Source organism: Bombina bombina, chromosome 5, assembly GCF_027579735.1.
Source record: "Bombina bombina isolate aBomBom1 chromosome 5, aBomBom1.pri, whole genome shotgun sequence".
In the NCBI taxonomy this organism is placed as follows: domain Eukaryota; kingdom Metazoa; phylum Chordata; class Amphibia; order Anura; family Bombinatoridae; genus Bombina; species Bombina bombina.
The window spans coordinates 1014940251-1014961115 of record NC_069503.1 but is presented as its reverse complement, the minus strand read 5'-3'; the positions used below and the strand labels follow the sequence as shown (position 1 = coordinate 1014961115).

The following is a 20865-nucleotide window of genomic DNA, read 5'->3' as shown; positions in this document are numbered from 1 at the left end:
TCCACATATTCCAATATATAATACCTACACCGTTATATACCATATACCACATACAAAATTTAGATAGGATTTGACTAGATCACGCACATACATACATATACATATATATATATATATATATATATATATATATATATATATATATATATATATATATATATATATATATTTTATCTATTGCACATATTGCTCGAATGGTTCCCTTAGGTTACTGATGCAATGTGTCCAATTCATTTAAAATATATTTTATAGTGCACAATTTTCTGATTGGCCAATCTATAACTATTTATTTTCCTTTTTTTATATTTATTTTTTATATATTTTATCTTCAAATATTTTTTTAGTAAGGACTATTTTATGTAACATCTGAGATTTGTTATATTTATTAAAGGATCAAATACATAGTATAATTTATTTTAAAAAATTTTTTAAAGTTTTGTGCAATAAATTACAATTTCAAAATCCAATCTGTCTCTCATATATTACATATTGTTTATCATCAAGTAAATAGTTTAGTTGTGTAATTTCCACTTTTAGACATTTTTTTGGCCTGGTTTCAGGTTTAATTAAATAGGCGCAACCTGCTTTTTTTTTTTTTTTTTTTTTTTTTGTTCTATTGTATCTACTAATTATCAATTTTTTAAGATTTTATTGATATAGCTGAGTTGTTTAGTGGAAAACAGAATTTATGCTTACCTGATAAATTACTTTCTCCAACGGTGTGTCCGGTCCACAGCGTCATCCTTACTTGTGGGATATTCTCTTCCCCAACAGGAAATGGCAAAGAATCCCAGCAAAGCTGGCCATATAGTCCCTCCTAGGCTCCGCCCACCCCAGTCATTCGACCGAAGGACAGGAGGAAATATATATAGGAGAAACCATATGGTACCGTGGTGACTGTAGTTAGAGAAAATAATTCATCAGACCTGATTAAAAAACCAGGGCGGGCCGTGGACCGGACACACCGTTGGAGAAAGTAATTTATCAGGTAAGCATAAATTCTGTTTTCTCCAACATTGGTGTGTCCGGTCCACGGCGTCATCCTTACTTGTGGGAACCAATACCAAAGCTTTAGGACACGGATGAAGGGAGGGAGCAAATCAGGTTACCTAAACGGAAGGCACCACGGCTTGCAAAACCTTTCTCCCAAAAATAGCCTCCGAAGAAGCAAAAGTATCAAATTTGTAAAATTTAGCAAAAGTGTGCAGTGAAGACCAAGTCGCTGCCTTACATATCTGGTCAACAGAAGCCTCGTTCTTGAAGGCCCATGTGGAAGCCACAGCTCTAGTGGAGTGAGCTGTAATTCTTTCAGGAGGCTGCCGTCCGGCAGTCTCGTAAGCCAATCGGATAATGCTTTTAAGCCAAAAGGAAAGAGAGGTAGAAGTCGCTTTTTGACCTCTCCTTTTACCAGAATAAACGACGAACAAGGAGGATGTTTGTCTGAAATCTTTAGTAGCCTCTAAATAGAACTTTAGAGCACGGACAACATCCAAATTGTGTAACAAACGTTCCTTCTTTGAAACTGGATTCGGACACAAAGAAGGTACAACTATCTCCTGGTTAATATTTTTGTTAGAAACAACTTTAGGAAGAAAACCAGGCTTAGTACGCAAAACCACCTTATCTGCATGGAACACCAGATAGGGCGGAGAACACTGCAGAGCAGATAACTCTGAAACTCTTCTAGCAGAAGAAATTGCAACCAAAAACAAAACTTTCCAAGATAGTAACTTAATATCTATGGAATGTAAAGGTTCAAACGGAACCCCTTGAAGAACTGAAAGAACTAGATTTAGACTCCAGGGAGGAGTCAAAGGTCTGTAAACAGGCTTAATCCGAACCAAAGCCTGAACAAATGCTTGAACATCTGGCACAGCTGCCAGTCTTTTGTGTAGTAAGACAGATAAAGCAGAGATCTGTCCCTTTAGAGAACTTGCAGATAATCCTTTCTCCAAACCTTCTTGCAGAAAGGAGAGAATCTTAGGAATTTTTATCTTATTCCATGGAAATCCTTTGGATTCACACCAACAGATATATTTTTTCCATATCTTATGGTAAATTTTTCTAGTTACAGGTTTTCTGGCCTGAACCAGAGTATCTATAACAGAATCTGAAAACCCACGCTTTGATAAAATCAAGCGTTCAATCTCCAAGCCGTCAGTTGGAGGGAGACCAGATTTGGATGTTCGAATGGACCCTGAACAAGAAGGTCCTGTCTCAAAGGTAGCTTCCATGGTGGAGCCGATGACATATTCACCAGGTCTGCATACCAAGTCCTGCGTGGCCATGCAGGAGCTATCAAGATCACCGAGGCCCTCTCCTGATTGATCCTGGCTACTAGCCTGGGAATGAGAGGAAACGGTGGGAATACATAAGCTAGGTTGAAGGTCCAAGGTGCTACTAGTGCATCTACTAGAGTCGCCTTGGGATCCCTGGATCTGGACCCGTAGCAAGGGACCTTGAAGTTCTGACGAGACACCATCAGATCCATGTCTGGAATGCCCCACAATTGAGTTATTTGGGCAAAGATTTCCGGATGGAGTTCCCACTCCCCCGGATGGAATGTCTGACGACTCAGAAAATCCGCTTCCCAATTTTCCACTCCTGGGATGTGGATCGCAGACAAGTGGCAGGAGTGATCCTCCGCCCATTGAATTATTTTGGTCACCTCTTTCATCGCCAGGGAACTCTTTGGTCCCCCCTGATGATTGATATATGCAACAGTCGTCATGTTGTCTGATTGAAACCTTATGAATTTGGCCTTTGCTAGTTGAGGCCAAGCTCTGAGAGCATTGAATATCGCTCTCAGTTCCAGAATGTTTATCGGGAGAAGAGACTCTTCCCGAGACCATAGTCCCTGAGCTTTCAGGGATTCCCAGACCGCGCCCCAGCCCACCAGACTGGCGTCGGTCGTGACAATGACCCACTCTGGTCTGCGGAAGCTCATTCCCTGGGATAGATTGTCCAGGGTCAGCCACCAACGGAGTGAATCTCTGGTCTTTTGATCTACTTGAATCATTGGAGACAAGTCTGTATAATCCCCATTCCACTGTTTGAGCATGCACAGTTATAATGGTCTTAGATGAATTCGTGCAAAAGGGACTATGTCCATTGTTGCAACCATCAATCCTACTACTTCCATGCACTGCACTATGGAAAGACGAGGAACAGAATGAAGCATTTGACAAGAGCTTAGAAGTTTTGATTTTCTGACCTCTGTCAGAAAAATCCTCATTTCTAAGGAATCTATTATGGTTCCCAAGAAGGGAACTCTTGTTGACGGGGACAGAGAACTTTTTTCTTTGTTCACCTTCCATCCGTGAGATCTGAGAAAGGCTAGAACGATCTCCGTATGAGCCTTTGCTTTTGACAGAGACGACGCTTGTATTAGAATGTCGTCCAAGTAAGGTACTACTGCAATGCCCCTTGGTCTTAGAACCGCTAGAAGGGACCCTAGCACCTTTGTGAAAATCCTTGGAGCAGTGGCCAACCCGAATGGGAGGGCCACAAACTGGTAATGCTTGTCCAGAAAGGCGAACCTTAGGAACTGATGATGTTCCTTGTGGATAGGAATGTGTAGGTACGCATCCTTTAGATCCACGGTAGTCATAAATTGACTTTCCTGGATGGTGGGTAGAATCGTTTGAATAGTTTCCATTTTGAACGATGGTACCCTGAGAAATTTGTTTAGGATCTTCAAATCCAAAATTGGTCTGAACGTTCCCTCCTTTTTGGGAACTACGAACAGATTGGAATAAAATCCCATTCCTTGTTCCTTTATTGGAACTGGGTGTATCACTCCCATTTTTAACAGGTCTTCTACACAATGTAAGAATGCCTGTCTCTTTATTTGGTTTGAGGATAAGTGAGACCTGTGGAACCTTCCCCTTGGGGGTAGTTCCTTGAATTCCAGGAGATAACCTTGAGAAACTATTTCTAGCGCCCAAGGATCCTGAACATCTCTTGCCCAAGCCTGAGCAAAGAGAGAGAGTCAGCCCCCCACTAGATCCGGTCCCGGATCGGGGGCTACTCCTTCATGCTGTTTTGTTAGCAGTGGCAGGCTTCTTGGCCTGCTTACCCTTGTTCCAGCCTTGCATTGGTTTCCAGGCTGGTTTGGGTTGTGAGGTATTACCCTCTTGCTTAGAGGATGCAGAATTAGAGGCTGGTCCGTTTCTGCGAAAAGGATGAAAATTAGGCTTATTTTTAGCCTTAAAAGACCTATCCTGTGGAAGGGCGTGGCCCTTTCCCCCAGTGATGTCTGAAATAATCTCTTTCAATTCTGGTCCAAATAAAGTTTTACCCTTGAAAGGGATGTTAAGCAATTTTGTCTTGGATGACACATCCGCTGACCAAGACTTTAGCCAAAGCGCTCTGCGCGCCACGATAGCAAACCCTGAATTTTTCGCCGCTAGTCTAGCTAATTGCAAAGCGGCATCTAAAATAAAAGAGTTAGCCAATTTAAGTGCGTTAACTCTGTCCATAACCTCCTCATATGGAGTTTCTCTACTGAGCGACTTTTCTAGTTCCTCGAACCAGAACCACGCTGCCGTAGTGACAGGAACAATGCATGAAATTGGTTGTAGAAGGTAGCCTTGCTGTACAAAAATCTTTTTAAGCAAACCTTCTAATTTTTTATCCATAGGATCTTTGAAAGCACAACTATCTTCAATAGGAATAGTAGTGCGTTTGTTTAGAGTAGAAACTGCCCCCTCGACCTTGGGGACTGTCTGCCATAAGTCCTTTCTGGGGTCGACCATAGGAAATAATTTCTTAAATATAGGGGGGGGAACAAAAGGTATGCCGGGCTTTTCCCACTCCTTATTTACTATGTCCGCCACCCGCTTGGGTATAGGAAAAGCGTCGGGGGGCACCGGAACCTCTAGGAACTTGTCCATCTTGCATAATTTCTCTGGAATGACCAAGCTGTCACAATCATCCAGAGTAGATAACACCTCCTTAAGCAGTGCGCGGAGATGTTCTAATTTAAATTTAAATGTCACAACATCAGGTTCAGCTTGATGAGAAATTTTTCCTGAATCTGAGATTTCTCCATCAGACAAAACCTCCCTCATTGCCCCTTCAGATTGGTGTGAGGGTATGACAGAACAATTATCATCAGCGCCCTCTTGCTCTTCAGTGTTTAAAACAGAGCAATCGCGCTTTCTCTGATAAGTAGGCATTTTGGATAAAAGATTTGCTATGGAGTTATCCATTACAGCCGTTAATTGTTGCATGGTAATAAGTATTGGCGCACTAGATGTACTAGGGGCCTCCTGCGTGGGCAAAACTGGCGTAGACACAGTAGGAGATGATGTAGTATGTTTACGCCCCTCATCTGAGGAATCATCTTGGGCAATATCATTATCTGTGGCAGTACTGTCCTTTCTTTGTTTGGACGCTATGGCACAATTATCACATAAATTTAAATGGGGAGACACATTGGCTTTCATACATATAGAACATAGCTTATCTGAAGGTACAGACATGTTAAACAGTCTTAAACTTGTCAACAAAGCACAAAAAACGTTATAAAATAAAACCGTTACTGTCTCTTTAAATTTCAAACAGAAAACACTTTATTACTGAATATGTGAAAAAGTATGAAGGAATTGTACCAAAATTTCACCACAGTGTCTTAAAGCATTAAAAGTATTGCACACCAAATTTCAGAGCTTTAACCCTTAACCCTTAAAATAACAGAACCGGAGCCGTTTTAAAATTTAACCCCTATACAGTCCCAGCTATAGTCTTTGCTGAGACCCAACCAAGCCCAGAGGGGAATACGATACCAAATGACGCCTTCTAGAAGCTTTTTTAGTGATTCTTAGATCCTCACACATGCATCTGCATGCCCTGCTCTCCAAAAACAACTGTGCAGTAATGGCGCGAAAATGAGGCTCAGTCTATAACTAGAAAGGCCCCCTGACTGAAAAAGGTGTCCAACACAGTGCCTGCCGTTTTATAAACGTTCCCCAAGATTATAAATGCCAATTGATAGCCTAAATCTGAATAATATGCCCAAATAAAGCAATCGATTTAGCCCATAAAAATGTCTACCAGTTTTTTTAGCCCTTATTAAGCCCTTTATTCTGTATGTTTGACTAAGAAAATGGCTTACCGGTCCCCATGAGGGGAAATGACAGCCTTCCAGCATTACACAGTCTTGTTAAAAATATGGCTAGTCATACCTTAAGCAGAAAAGTCTGCTAACTGTTTCCCCCAACTGAAGTTACTTCATCTCAACAGTCCTATGTGGAAACAGCAATCGATTTTAGTTACTGTCTGCTAAAATCATCTTCCTCTTACAAACAGAAATCTTCATCCTTTTCTGTTTCAGAGTAAATAGTACATACCAGCAATATTTTAAAATAACAAACACTTGATAGAAGAATAAAAACTACATTAAAACACCAAAAAACTCTTAACCATCTCCGTGGAGATGTTGCCTGTGCAACGGCAAAGAGAATGACTGGGGTGGGCGGAGCCTAGGAGGGACTATATGGCCAGCTTTGCTGGGACTCTTTGCCATTTCCTGTTGGGGAAGAGATATCCCACAAGTAAGGATGACGCCGTGGACCGGACACACCAATGTTGGAGAAATACATCCTATCACTAATATTAATATCTTACACCTACAGTTTCTTAGGTAGCCTATCTGCCGTCAAGTCTATGAATACATTTATCCATTGATACTGTATATATGTATCATCCATCTTACAAAGTATTTATCCTTAGATACAATATTGATATAATGTATGGACGGCGATATTACATTTGGTCTCAAGGTAGACACAGGTGTGAACTGCATACATAGGTTTAGATCAGTCACATCAGCCCTCCCATTTATCTCAGTGTTTGTAGTTAGTTCAGCCTTATCCCAGCTCATATTCATCACTTGTAATTCTACAACGAAGTTTAGAGTTATCCATTAACACATTATAAATATTGGGGATGGGCTATTAATGGCACAACAATGTAATCCAATTTGATTTTGATTTTAATTTCCTTCGATATGTTCCACCTTAGGGATTAGGTATTTATCATATCCCGTCTTAAATTTTTAAATATATATAGTCTGTGTTATTCACTTTAAATGTATGTGTGCATTTGAGCAGCTGTCTATTGTTGTCTCCATGGCAACGGTTGTCATGGCAATGTACACATACGCCACACAGTTTGACACGAGAAATCGAGTGTATTGACAGTGTTGATTGTTTTAAGCACTTATCACTCCACACCAACACAGGGTGTATATAACCTGGAAGCTAATCAGGTTTTTTTGAGATTTGTTGTTTAGGTGCATAAAATTCGTAATTTGCACTAAACCGGAAGTGACGTTTCAAACTTCCGGTATTAGCCAAGACGGTGGAACGCATTATGCGTTCCACTGCCGATAATCTTGCCGCGAAAGCTGGGGGAGATGTGAGGTTTGTGATTGGTACACTTTGGTTGTAAAACACTATAAAATGTTTGATTATTGTCACTGTTGTATGCTGATGATGGGGTTATAATACCCCGAAAACGTTCCACATTAAAAGTTTGAAAAAAGACCTGTGAGTGCAAACGTCTGTTCCTGTATTTTGCCATATCTTTGCACCCAGGCTGTCGGCAATTGGTGGGTTAAGCTGGAAGATGTATATTATAAATAAAAATATATATATATATATAAAAAATTATAAAAATTATAGATATAGCACTACAAGTTATGTAATTTATGTATTATGCCGCACAAAAAAAAAGATATTAGGGAAAATATGAACCCAATAAGTATAAATCCAATTGTAAATTCCAAAACTTTAGAGCTCTAATATATTCAAAATTCCAGATAATGAACCATGTTAGAAAGCAAAGGAGAGGGGGTAACAATTACTTTGAAACAAAAAATAATTTATGACTAGAGAATACTACTTGATATTTTATTTTTAAAATAGCGATGCAAGTTTCTGTATTGTGTGGATTATTATTGAAACACTGAACTTTATATTGATTTTAACATGCCATGTTATAAGTAGAATATAAAAAAAAATCCTGTTATTACTTGCTTGTCCACTAGGTGGCAGTATATTAACAAAATTGTTCATGTAAGCTTTTCTCTTTATACAAATCAAAACATGTTTAAAGGAACAGAAAACCTTTTTTTTCCTCTTTCTTTCATGATTCAGATAGAGTGTGCAAATTTAAACAACTTTCTAATTTACTTCTATTACTAAAAGAAAAGTAGGAACGTAAATTCAGGAGCCTGCACATGTCTGGAGCACTATGCAACAGTTTTGAATTAAAGTGATCGTAAATCCCAGCATTTTGTGAAACTCTAGGATTTACCAGCGGAACAAATAAAGGGGACTTTCAGTTATGAAGTATAAAATACTTCATCATAAAAATTCCTTTATTTGTCTGAAGCGTTCGCCGCGCTGAGCATCACAGGCAGCCCACAGCAGAACACTGTTTTTCAGTGAGTTGACTTTCCAGCTCTTAGCCAATAGCCGTGTGGGCCAGCTTTCATTATGCTGGATAGCTAGCACGCTATTAGCTAAGATCACCTCACAGCAAAATAGCGTTCTGCTGTGGGCAGCCTGAGGTGCTCAGTGCGGCGAACAGACAAACAAAGGAACTTTCAGCATGAAGTGTTATATCCTTTATGAGTGAACGTCCCCTTTATTTGCTGCATTGGTAGATCCTAGCGGTTCAAAAAATGCTAGGATTTACGATCACTTTAATTTTATTCATTTGCAAGAGCACTAGATAACAGCACTATTTCCTGCCAGTCTTGTTTTCTGAATAATTCTAGATTTTGGAATTCAGAATTCTGGGGATTTGTAACTGTGTCCATTTTAAATGTACTAACTGTGCAGTAAACTTGTGATGTCAAATTCTTTCGACTACAACAATTACTGCTGGTGACATTTTGGAACTTTACAATCTCATGAGTCTAGATCTGTTTTTTTTTTTTTTTTTTTTTTTTTTTACAAATTCTTTCATTTTACTTCTTGAGAATTTAATATTATTATTAATAATAATAATAATAATAATAATAATAATAATAATAATAAGTTCTTAAAAAAATAAACATTGACAAAAAGATAATGTGCAAAATATGCTCACAACAAGCTAACAGCAGTTTTCAAGAAGACAAGCATAAAACAGATGTGAGTATAGAGGGTGCAACGACCTTGTAAATTCATTTCAAAAGCTTATGACAAGTGGTAGGGTTTTCTAAAGGACTGAAACAGCTTCAAGCCTGAAAAAAACTACAAAAGCCATACAATTCACCGTAAAAGGGAATTCCGATGTATTAGAATGGGGGCAAAAGTGTCTCTGCAAATTGACAGCAATCCCAAAAACAAAAGGAAAGCTCTTCTAAAGTGCCCTATAATACTGGACCCACCAATGGGGCCATAATCTACACTATGAACATGGAAGATTCACAAAAAAAAGATAGGTACTGTATGTAGCTTAATCTGACAGTGGCAAACACATCTGTCATGTGAGTCATATCGTATATTTCAGAAAAAACATAAATTATGCTTACCTGATAATTTAATTTCCATCTGTGGGAGGAGAGTCCATTGCTTCATTCATTACAGGTGGGAAATAAGAACCTGGCCACCAGGAGGAGGCAAAGAAACCCCAGCCAAAGGCCTAAATAACTCCCCCACTCCCCTCATCCCACAGTCATTCTGCCAAGGGAACAAGGAACAGAAGGAGAAATATCAGGGTATAAATGGTGCCAGAAGAATAATATTAAATGTAGATCCGTCCACCGGAGCAAACGGGCGGGGGCAGATGGAAATGAAATTATCAGGTAAGCATAATTTATGTTTTCCATCTTAATGGGAAAATGAAATTATCAGGTAAGCATAATTTATGTTTTCCATCTTAATGGGAGGAGAGTCCACTGCTTCATTCATTACTTGTGGGAACAAAAACACAAGCTCTAGAGGACACTGAATGAACAAAAACGGGAGGGTAAAAGGAGGCGGACCCTATACTGAGGTCACCACATCCTGCAGAACCTCTCCCCCAAACACAGCAATTTTGTAAAACTCTGTAAAAGTATGTAAGGAGGACCAAGTAGCTGCCTTATGAATGTGCTCCACAGAGGCCTCATTGTTAAAGGCCCAAGAAGAGGCCACAGCTCTAGTTGAGTGAGCCGTAATCCTCGGAGGAGGTTATGTCCCGCTGTCTCATAGGCTAAACTCATAATGCTCCTCAACCAAAAACACAGAAGTGGAAGAGGCCCTCTGCCCCCTACGCTTCCCTGAATACACCACAAATAAGAATCCTGGACACCCTAGCCTTGTGCAGGGATATCCACGTTCCTCACACCAGGATAAGTAGGTCATCCACACCTTATGATAGATGCGATAAGTGATCATCTTCCTGGCCTGGATGAGAGTATCAATTACTCTCAGAAAAACCTCTCTTAGCCAAGACTAGGCTTTCAATCTCCCCGCAGTCAGCCTCAGAGAATTGAGATTTTGTGTAGAAAGGGACCCTGAACCAGCAGATCTCTGCGACAGGGTAACCTCCATGGAGGAGACGATGACATCACCCACCAGATCCACAAGCCACATCCTCCGCGGCCACAACGGAGCAATCAGAATGGTCAAAGCTTGCTCCTGTTTGATGCGGGCCACCACTCGAGGAAGAAGTGGCAACGGTGGAAAATTTTTAATTAGGTTCAACTTCCAAGGCACCGCTAAGGCATCTATTAGCTCTGTCTGTGAGTCTTTGCACTGTGACCCATATCTGGGTAGCTTAAAGTTGAGTCTGGACGCCATGAGGTCTATCTCCAGCGTCCCCCATTTGTTGCAGATCTCCGCAAACACCTTAGGATGGAGAGACCATTCCCCTGGATGAAACAATTGTCTGCTGAGAAAGTCCGCTTCCCAGCTGTCCACACCTGGAATGTGGATCGCTGAGAGCGAACAATTGCGAGTCTCTGCCCATTCCAGAATCCAAGATACTGCCCTCATGGCTAGGGAGCTTCTCGTTCCCCCCTGATGGTTTATGTAAGCCACAAGGGAATTTTGTCCGACTGGAATCTGATGAATCGGGATGACCCCAGGTGGTGCCAAGCCCTCAGAGCGTTGAATATTGCTCGAAGTTGCAGAATATTTATTGGTAGAGTCGACTCCTCTCGAGTCCACCTGCCCTGTGCCCTTCTATCACCCCAAACAGCTCCCTATCCTGATAGACTTGTGTCCGTGGTCACAATCTCCCAGGATGGCCTAAAGAAGTATGTCCCCTGGGCCAGCTGTGCCGGACAGATACACCAAGAGAGGGATTCCCTCACTCGGTTGTCCAGAGAGATCTGTTGGGATAGATCTTAATGATCGCCGTTCCATTGTCTCAACATGCATAACTGAAGAGGTCTGAGATGGAAACTGGCGAATGGAATGACATCTATGCTGGATACCATGAGTCCAATCACCTCCATACACCTGGCCACAGATGGCCTTGAGATCTGAAGGGCAAGACAGGTGGACCCAATCTTGGAATGTCACTGATCTGTCAAGAATATCTTCATAGATATGGAATCTATTATCATACCCAGGAACTCCACCCTGTTGCTGGGAACCAGAGAACTCTTTCCTTCATTTATCTTCCATCCATGGGATCGAAGGAGAAGAAGAGCCCTCGAGTGGTCCTCCGCAAGACTGCAGGATGGAGCCTGGACCAGAATATCGTCCAGATAAGGAGCCACCGCAATACCTCTGGCTCTCGCTACTGCAAACAGCGCCCCCAGAACCTTCGAAAAGACTCTTGGGGTAGTCGCCAGATATAACAATAGGGCCACAAACTGGAAGTGCTGGTTCAGAAATGCGAATCTTAGGAACCCAACGCGGTCCTTGTGGATTAGCAGGTGAAGGTAGGCATCCTTCAAGTCTATTGTCTCACGCACTCTAGAAAGGTGTCTCTTTGACAGGAGGAATCTGCCCCTGGGCGGATGAGTCTTGAACCCTATCCTGTAACCCTGGGTGATAACCTCCAGAACCCAAGGATCCTGTAGGTCTCTCATCCAAGCCTCTGCGAACAGAGATAGTCTGCCCCATACGCGATCCAGTGACGGATCGGGGGGGTGCCCCTTCATGCCGACTTTGTCTTGGCAGGCTTCTTGCTCTGCTTGGACTTGTTCCAAGATTAAGCTGGCTTCCAAGATCCCTTGGACTGCTCGGTCTTTGCAGCAGGCTGCTGGCGTTGAGACTTGTCTGAACGAAAGGGACCAAAAGTAGAGCCCTTAGGCTTATTCTTCTTATCCTGCGGAAGGAAAGCACCCTTGCCTCCCGTGACCGTGGATATGAGAGAGAGTCCAGGCCTGGACCAAAAAGCACTTTCCCCTGAAATGGAAGGGATAGTAATCTAGACTTGGAAGTCATGTCAGAAGACCACAACTTTCCCATAGAGCCCTGCGGGCTAGATTAGAGAAACTTGATATCTTGGCATTCCGGCGAATAACCTGCATGTTTGCATCACAGATAAAAGAATTAGCTACCCTTAAGGCCTTAATCTTTTCCTGTATCTCCTCGAGTGGAATCTCCACCTCAACCATAGCTGACAGTGCGTCACACCAATAGGTAGAGGCTCCAGCCACCGCATAGATCGCCGCTGCCAGTTGGAAAACAGAATCCATGTTGAGAAAGATGTTTCAACTCACGGGGTTTAACTTTTTATCCATGGGCTCTTTGAACGACGAAGCGAGCGTGGAGATAGCTCTAACCACCTTAGTAATGCCCCCCCCCATAGCTCAAGCCAAGAGTCCGGAACAGGGAACAGCTATTTAAAAGAGTTAGAGGGAGAAAAGGACGAGCCCAGTTTCTCCCACTCATTCTTAATAATTGTAGCCATCTTCACGGGAACTGGGAAGGTCTGAGGCACCTTCCTGTCCTCGTAAACCCTATCTATCTTAGGGATTGAAAGTTCTTCCGGAAATTTCGGTTTCGGAACCTCCAACGTAGCAAGCACTTCTTTCAGTAAAAAGCGCAAATGCTCCACCTTAAACTTAAAATCTGGCTCCTCCATAGCAGGAGGTCTTGAAGACGCCGATTCTGTCCCAGAGGAAGTGCCCTCTGATGAGTCGGAGGCGTCCTCATCGGATAATCTCTCAGAGACATCCAAAGGATTAGATGACCCCTGGGACAGAAGGCTATGTCTTTCCCTTCACTTGCGCTTTGCAGGGCGTGGTAGGGCATGGAAAGTCACAGAAACCACTTGCAACTGGGCAGCGAAATCTGGCGGCCAGGAGGCCCCTCCCGCAGGAGGATTAGTAGGGCCTTGGAGAGCTACATGTGTAATCAGAGATGAATGTTGGGAACGCACCTCGCGGGATGGCGAACCCTCAGAGGGGGACGGCTCAGTAGTACTAAATATCTTATTCTTTTTAGATATTGCAATCTTATCAAAGCATGTGGAACACAGTTGAGCAGGCATCTGTACCTCCTCACAATAAACACAGGTATTATATTTAATTAAAGAGGGAGTATCCTCTAACATATCAGAGTCCTCCATAGCTTGCGCCTTTAATACGGACTGAGATAGATTAAATGGCACCCTTATACACCAATGGCCAGGGCACTCACCACCTCTTATAACCCGGACCACCGAGAAACCGTTACGTCTCCCGCAAATGCCGATCAGGAAAGAGAAAGTTGAAGAGGCCACACCCGGTCACATGGAGTGCCATGCAGAACCACCCCTGCACTATAGAGAAAATGCGCCAAAAAAAGGCTGCGCCGATCTTCACCTGACTGTTCACACATTGCTAGAGCCTCATCTCACACATTACGTAGCATTAACACAATAAAGATATTATGCATAAATACCCCCTGTTCAATAATCCCATTTCCAGGGATATTAACCCTTTAATCTATACAGATAAAAGGAGACACACTGTGACCATGTCTTCTTGCGTTATCATATGTGTATAAATTAAACGATCTTACCAGAATCTATGCTTTGGGACAGGAACACGGCCGTTCAAGTGCGACAGGTTAGTAGCATCGCTCCTGACATGGACTTGAGTGAATAAAAGGCAGGCAGCGAAACTCGTCAACGCTGATTGCCAAGGAGCTGTTAACATGAGTCGGGATTGTTTTGCAGAGACGTCACTCCCTGCATCTTCGGACTCTAACTTTCATTCATGCTCTCACTGAGAGGCTGACAGGATTACTTAAAACTACAGTCCCATTTCGAAGAGTACTACCCTCCATAAGAGACTACGCCGAATCTTCCAACACTTCTCTGCCAACCTCCTGTGACGAAAGACAAAGAATGACTGGGGGATGAGGGGAGTGGGGGAGGTATTTAAGCCTTTGGCTGGGGTGTCTTTGCCTCCCACAAGTAATGAATGAAGCAGTGGACTCTCCTCCCATTAATATGGAAAGGAGTTATATGCAGCTGCATATGTTTTAAAATTTACAGTCTTTTATTCTGCAGTTGTCCGTGATCTACATCAGAATGCTGGAGATGCCATAGAATAGGCATATAAACTGGTATTATTCAGGATCTTACTTACTTGCTGGATCGAGGGACAACCATCTCAGAGAGAGTCTCATATTGCTTTACCCATTCATTGTAGTTATTCCTATGAAAATAAAAAAATGATACAAAGTTGAACATCAGCAATTAAACATATCCAAAATGTAGCAAAAGCAGAGTCCTTTTGGAAAGCTCTGCGGTCAATCCCTTTACCACACTTGTTTACCAGTGCCCATAGCATGTTTCAACCCCGTTTGTTACAAAATACTTTGTCATTTGAAAACCAAATGCTTGTAATCAGGAGCTAGGAGGTTATTTCAAAGAAAAAAAATGTAATTAGTATAACAGTTGTACTTTCTACAACTGGTAGAAACATAATTTAGATAGACCCTACAAATTGTAAAATTTACAAGAGGGGTAGAATCTAACAATCATTGTAGAGCTTTCTCTCCAGCACTGCTAAATGTGCAGATAGTCCAGCAATTAGTAGGTAATGATATGAGACAGAATGAAATAGCTGGTCTCAATAAGCTCTATTCACAAACACCATTGGAAAAGTTATTTTTAACGCTTTAAATACATTGTACATAAAATGTGCATCACTTTAAAATAATAAATTATCATAACAACAACAGTATCTAAAAAACAATATGGAAATACTTACTTAGGGACGACTACCAAAAGCGTGACCAGGTACTCTGAATCAAGAACGAAGTCATCTTTTTTTACAATTTCAGCCAGACTTCTGGTTATCAAACTTCCGCTATGGGGGAAAATTATATTAAAAAACCTGTGTTAGTTGTGGAACAAATGCAAAGCCATATTACTGATATTTTCCATGTGCTTTCCTTAAAAATAATCATGATTTTTGTAGTAAACAGCAATCCGGTAGCAATTACGGAAATATTTAATATTCATATCCCTTTACAGATTTACAGCTTTATAATGGGCTCATTATAAGTGCTGTTAGAATGTTTTGTACATTGTACAGACAACTTAATATGGGTTTTCCTTTATGTATGGCAGCCCCATATACACATTTTTTTTTTTAAATAAAACAAAAAAAAAAAAAGTATACTATAAACAGCCGTTTTCTTATATGAGAGATCAAAATTTACAGAGAACATGAACCCACACTAAGTAAACCTACATTTGAGAATCTTTCATTTTAGCTTTCACAAAAGAGCGTAATTCTGTCTTTCACATAAGGTGATATATAGCCAGTCAGTTTACCCTAAATTTGTATCCCCTTTAATTTGCTTGCAATGATCCATTTTACCTGCTGGAGTGTAATACATTTCTTACAAATGGCTCCTTTACCCTTATTTCAGCATTTGAATTAGCAGATTTAGCCTGTGGTATCTCTACCTATACAGAAAATGTCTATACTTAAAGGGATAGTCTAATCAAAATTAAACTTTCATGATACAGATAGAGCATGCAATTCTAAGCAACTTTCTAATTTACTCCTATTATCTTTATTTAAAAAGCAGGAATGTAAGCATAGGAGCTGGCCCATTTTTGGTTCAGCACCTGGGTAGCGCTTGCTGATTTGTGGCTACATTTAATCGAAAAGCGCTACCAAGGGGCTGAACCAAAAATGGGCCAGCTCCTATGCTTACATTCCTGCTTTTTCAAATAAAGATAATAGGAGTAAATTAGAAAGTTGCTTAGAATTGCATGCTCTATCTGAATCATGAAAGTTTAATTTTCACTAGACTATTCCTTTAAAGAGACATGAAATCCAACTTTCCAATTTACTTCTTGTCATGATACAATCCTGTGGAGTAGTTGATACCTGGATTGGCTTCCCAGCAGAGGTGGTATTGCGATATGAGCATTGCCAGGTTAATCTGAAATGTTCTTTGTGTGTAGGAATACAGGGGTTTCGAGGCCCTCCTCAAGGGAACCAGAGCTGCGTGCTATTAACCCTTTCATGCCCACACCTCTCCCCATTTGTGACTGTTGAGGAAGGCTTAATCGTCGTACTTCTATTTATTTTTTTTTGGGGGGGGGGGGGTTTGTTCTCTTGGTAGGGTCAGAAGATGCTGATTGGTGACTGCACATATATGCCTTATGTTATAGCCTCACCCATGTACATTGCTGTTACTTAAAGGATACCAAGACAATTAAGCAAATTAGAAAAAATAAATACATTGGAATGTTGTTTAAAATGGCATGCTCTATCTGAATCATAAAAGAAAAACTTTGGGTTTCGTGTCCCTTTAAGTATTGGCTATAGAAAAGCTGTGTAAACAGTCCGCAGAAGAAATTAAACTCCCAGTGGCGGTTAGAGAGAACAATATAAAATGAACATGTTATTACTTATCTCTCCTAAGTATTGGGCTTTAGCATACAGACGGACATAATATAAAAAAATTTGTGTAAACAAAGTAATAAAATATTGGTTTGTGGTTTCAAATAACAAAACCAGCTATTTCATATACAAAAAATAAAGTAAAAGAAGCCATTTCTTGTACATTTTATACTCTGCAGCCGATATAAAATGTTATTGGATACAAAAATTTTTTTTTACAGTATACTGTCCCTTCAAATCAGATAGGGAGATAGAAGCTCTGCAATAGTTCCCTCCCCAACACTAGTGATTACCTGGTTTCTAGTGGCAGAGGTTTAACCATGATCAACTGCCTCAACTGAGGGGTCCCTATAGTGCAAATGAGAAGGAAATAGGTGCACTCTTGTAGACCCCAGCCCCTCATTAAAAAAACACTTTAAGTGATGCTGCAGGTTACTGCTGTTTTTATGCTGATCATCCACATTTGAAAGAGCTGACCTCTCTCTTTCAAATTAGGCTGTGTAGTGGGACCCCAGGAGCGGACTCAAAAAAGTGACCCCCAAAACATATGACTGTTGTAATCTTAGTGCAGATTATGACCATGATAAGACGTTAATTAAAAGAGTCCCACACACAATACAGGGAACACACTGATAAAAAAAAAAAGGTCACTGAAATGTTTTTACCAGGCTTCAAAGCAAAACAAAGTTTTAAAAGGAAACCAAATAAAATGTCATTTACATAAACCCCATAGTGTTTACCAACAAAACAGCCATCAACTAAGAACAAGAGGAAACCATAAAATCTGTGTCTGTTGCATATCTGACATAAAGTACATTAAGAAGAAATATCTTACGCATTTTTTCTTTCCAAGTTCTGAAGATTTCCTTTTAGATTATTATAAGCAGAGGCCCTTGCTTTAAGATCATTATCAATCTGGGTTACACCCTGGGAATAAAGAAAAAGAATTCAGCTAACAAAAAAAAACCCCACAGAAAACAATGATCTAGACGTTTTGTTTTTGGATAAAAAAGGGCTAACAATTGTATTTGATCTGGACAAATATAGAATACAGAATAAGCAACAGCTGCACTAACAATTATTTGTAGCTAATAATGTACAGTACATTGAAGACTACAGGAGCGATAACAAGACTGCTCATTAAATGGTCTCCAAATAAATAGGTCACAATCAGACACAGCTAGAAATAGTAAATCTCAGCTATTTTTCTAATCTTTGCCTAGTTAAGACCTGTAACAAAAAAATAAATAAAGGCAGAGCAAAAGATCATAAAAGTCGATGGCATGCTGGGGTTTAGAGCAATGTGCTTTGCTGTACTGAAGGATGCATAGACTAAAGCACCAGTTAGTGCATCCTGCAGTACAGCTTTAGCATAGACTAAAGCACCAGTTAGTGCATCCTGCAGTACAGCTTCAGCATACACTAAAGCACCAGTTAGTGCATCCTGCAGTACAGCTTCAGCATAGACTAAAGCACCAGTTAGTGCATCCTGCAGTACAGCTTCAGCATAGACTAAAGCACCAGTTAGTGCATCCTGCAGTACAGCTTCAGCATAGACTAAAGCACCAGTTAGTGCATCCTGCAGTACAGCTTCAGCATAGACTAAAGCACCAGTTAGTGCATCCTGCAGTACAGCTTCAGCATACACTAAAGCACCAGTTAGTGCATCCTGCAGTACAGCTTCAGCATAGACTAAAGCACCAGTTAATGGATCCTGCAGTACAGCTTTAGCATAGACTAAAGCACCAGTAAGTGCATCCTGCAGTACAGCTTCAGCATAGACTAAAGCACCAGTTAGTGCATCCTGCAGTACAGCTTCAGCATAGACTAAAGCACCAGTTAATGTATCCTGCAGTACAGCTTCAGCATACACTAAAGCACCAGTTAATGGATCCTGCAGTACAGCTTTAGCATAGACTAAAGCACCAGTAAGTGCATCCTGCAGTACAGCTTCAGCATAGACTAAAGCACCAGTTAATGTATCCTGCAGTACAGCTTCAGCATAGCCTAAAGCACCAGTTAATGTATCCTGCAGTAGAGCTTCAGCATACACTAAAGCACCAGTTAATGGATCCTGCAGTACAGCTTTAGCATAGACTAAAGCACCAGTAAGTGCATCCTGCAGTACAGCTTCAGCATAGACTAAAGCACCAGTTAGTGCATCCTGTAGTACAGCTTCAGCATAGACTAAAGCACCAGTTAATGCATCCTGCAGTACAGCTTCAGCATAGACTAAAGCACCAGTTAGTGCATCCTGCAGTACAGCTTCAGCATAGACTAAAGCACCAGTTAATGCATCCTGCAGTACAGCTTCAGCATAGACTAAAGCACCAGTTAATGCATCCTGCAGTACAGCTTCAGCATACACTAAAGCACCAGTTAGTGCATCCTGCAGTACAGCTTCAGCATAGACTAAAGCACCAGTTAGTGCATCCTGCAGTACAGCTTCAGCATACACTAAAGCACCAGTTAGTGCATCCTGCAGTACAGCTTCAGCATAGACTAAAGCACCAGTTAATGGATCCTGCAGTACAGCTTTAGCATAGACTAAAGCACCAGTTAGTGCATCCTGCAGTACAGCTTCAGCATAGACTAAAGCACCAGTTAAAGGGACATAATACTCATATGCTAAATCACTTGAAACTGATGCAGTATAACTGTAAAAAACATAATTTATGCTTACCTGATAAATTCCTTTCTTCTGTTGTGTGATCAGTCCACGGGTCATCATTACTTCTGGGATATAACTCCTCCCCAACAGGAAATGCAAGAGGATTCACCCAGCAGAGCTGCATATAGCTCCTCCCCTCTACGTCACTCCCAGTCATTCGACCAAGAATCAACGAGAAAGGAGAAACCAAGGGTGAAGTGGTGACTGGAGTATAATTTAAAAGATATTTACCTGCCTTAAAACAGGGCGGGCCGTGGACTGATCACACAACAGAAGAAAGGAATTTATCAGGTAAGCATAAATTATATTTTCTTCTGTTATGTGTGATCAGTCCACGGGTCATCATTACTTCTGGGATACCAATACCAAAGCAAAAGTACACGGATGACGGGAGGGATAGGCAGGCTCATTATACAGAAGGAACCACTGCCTGAAGAACCTTTCTCCCAAAAATAGCCTCCGAAGAAGCAAAAGTGTCAAATTTGTAAAATTTGGAAAAAGTATGAAGCGAAGACCAAGTTGCAGCCTTGCAAATCTGTTCAACAGAGGCCTCATTCTTAAAGGCCCAAGTGGAAGCCACAGCTCTAGTGGAATGAGCTGTAATTCTTTCAGGAGGCTGCTGTCCAGCAGTCTCATAGGCTAAACGTATTATGCTACGAAGCCAAAAAGAGAGAGAGGTAGCAGAAGCTTTTTGACCTCTCCTCTGTCCAGAATAAACGACAAACAGGGAAGAAGTTTGGCGAAAATCTTTAGTTGCCTGCAAGTAGAACTTGAGGGCACGAACTACATCCAGATTGTGTAGAAGACGTTCCTTCTTTGAAGAAGGATTTGGACACAAGGATGGAACAACAATCTCTTGATTGATATTCCTGTTAGTGACTACCTTAGGTAAGAACCCAGGTTTAGTACGCAGAACTACCTTGTCTGAGTGAAAAATCAGATAAGGAGAATCACAATGTAAGGCTGATAACTCAGAGACTCTTCGAGCCGAGGAAATAGCCATTAAAAACAGAACTTTCCAAGATAACAATTTTATATCAATGGAATGAAGGGGTTCAAACGGAACACCCTGTAAAACGTTAAGAACTAAGTTTAAACTCCATGGCGGAGCAACAGCTTTAAACACAGGCTTGATCCTAGCTAAAGCCTGACAAAAGGCCTGGACGTCTGGATTTTCTGACAGACGCCTGTGTAACAAGATGGACAGAGCTGAGATCTGTCCCTTTAATGAGCTAGCCGATAAACCCTTTTCTAAACCTTCTTGTAGAAAGGACAATATCCTAGGAATCCTAACCTTACTCCAGGAGTAACCTTTGGATTCGCACCAGTATAGGTATTTACGCCATATCTTATGGTAAATCCTTCTGGTAACAGGCTTCCTAGCCTGTATCAGGGTATC

The 20865-nt window shown here is 41.2% G+C and overlaps 1 protein-coding gene across 1 annotated transcript in view; it reads right to left on the bottom strand.

The window, feature by feature from the left end:
• LOC128661095 (V-type proton ATPase subunit C 1) overlaps positions 1 to 20865 on the bottom strand; it is a 229817-nt gene that overhangs the window by 119765 nt on the left and 89187 nt on the right. Inside the window, exons 6-8 of the mRNA XM_053715264.1 lie at positions 17631 to 17722; positions 15143 to 15241; positions 14516 to 14584 (exon numbers count right to left, since the gene is read on the bottom strand). Of these exons, the coding sequence (XP_053571239.1) occupies positions 14516 to 14584; positions 15143 to 15241; positions 17631 to 17722 (260 nt within the window). The remainder of the gene's footprint in view (positions 1 to 14515; positions 14585 to 15142; positions 15242 to 17630; positions 17723 to 20865) is intronic.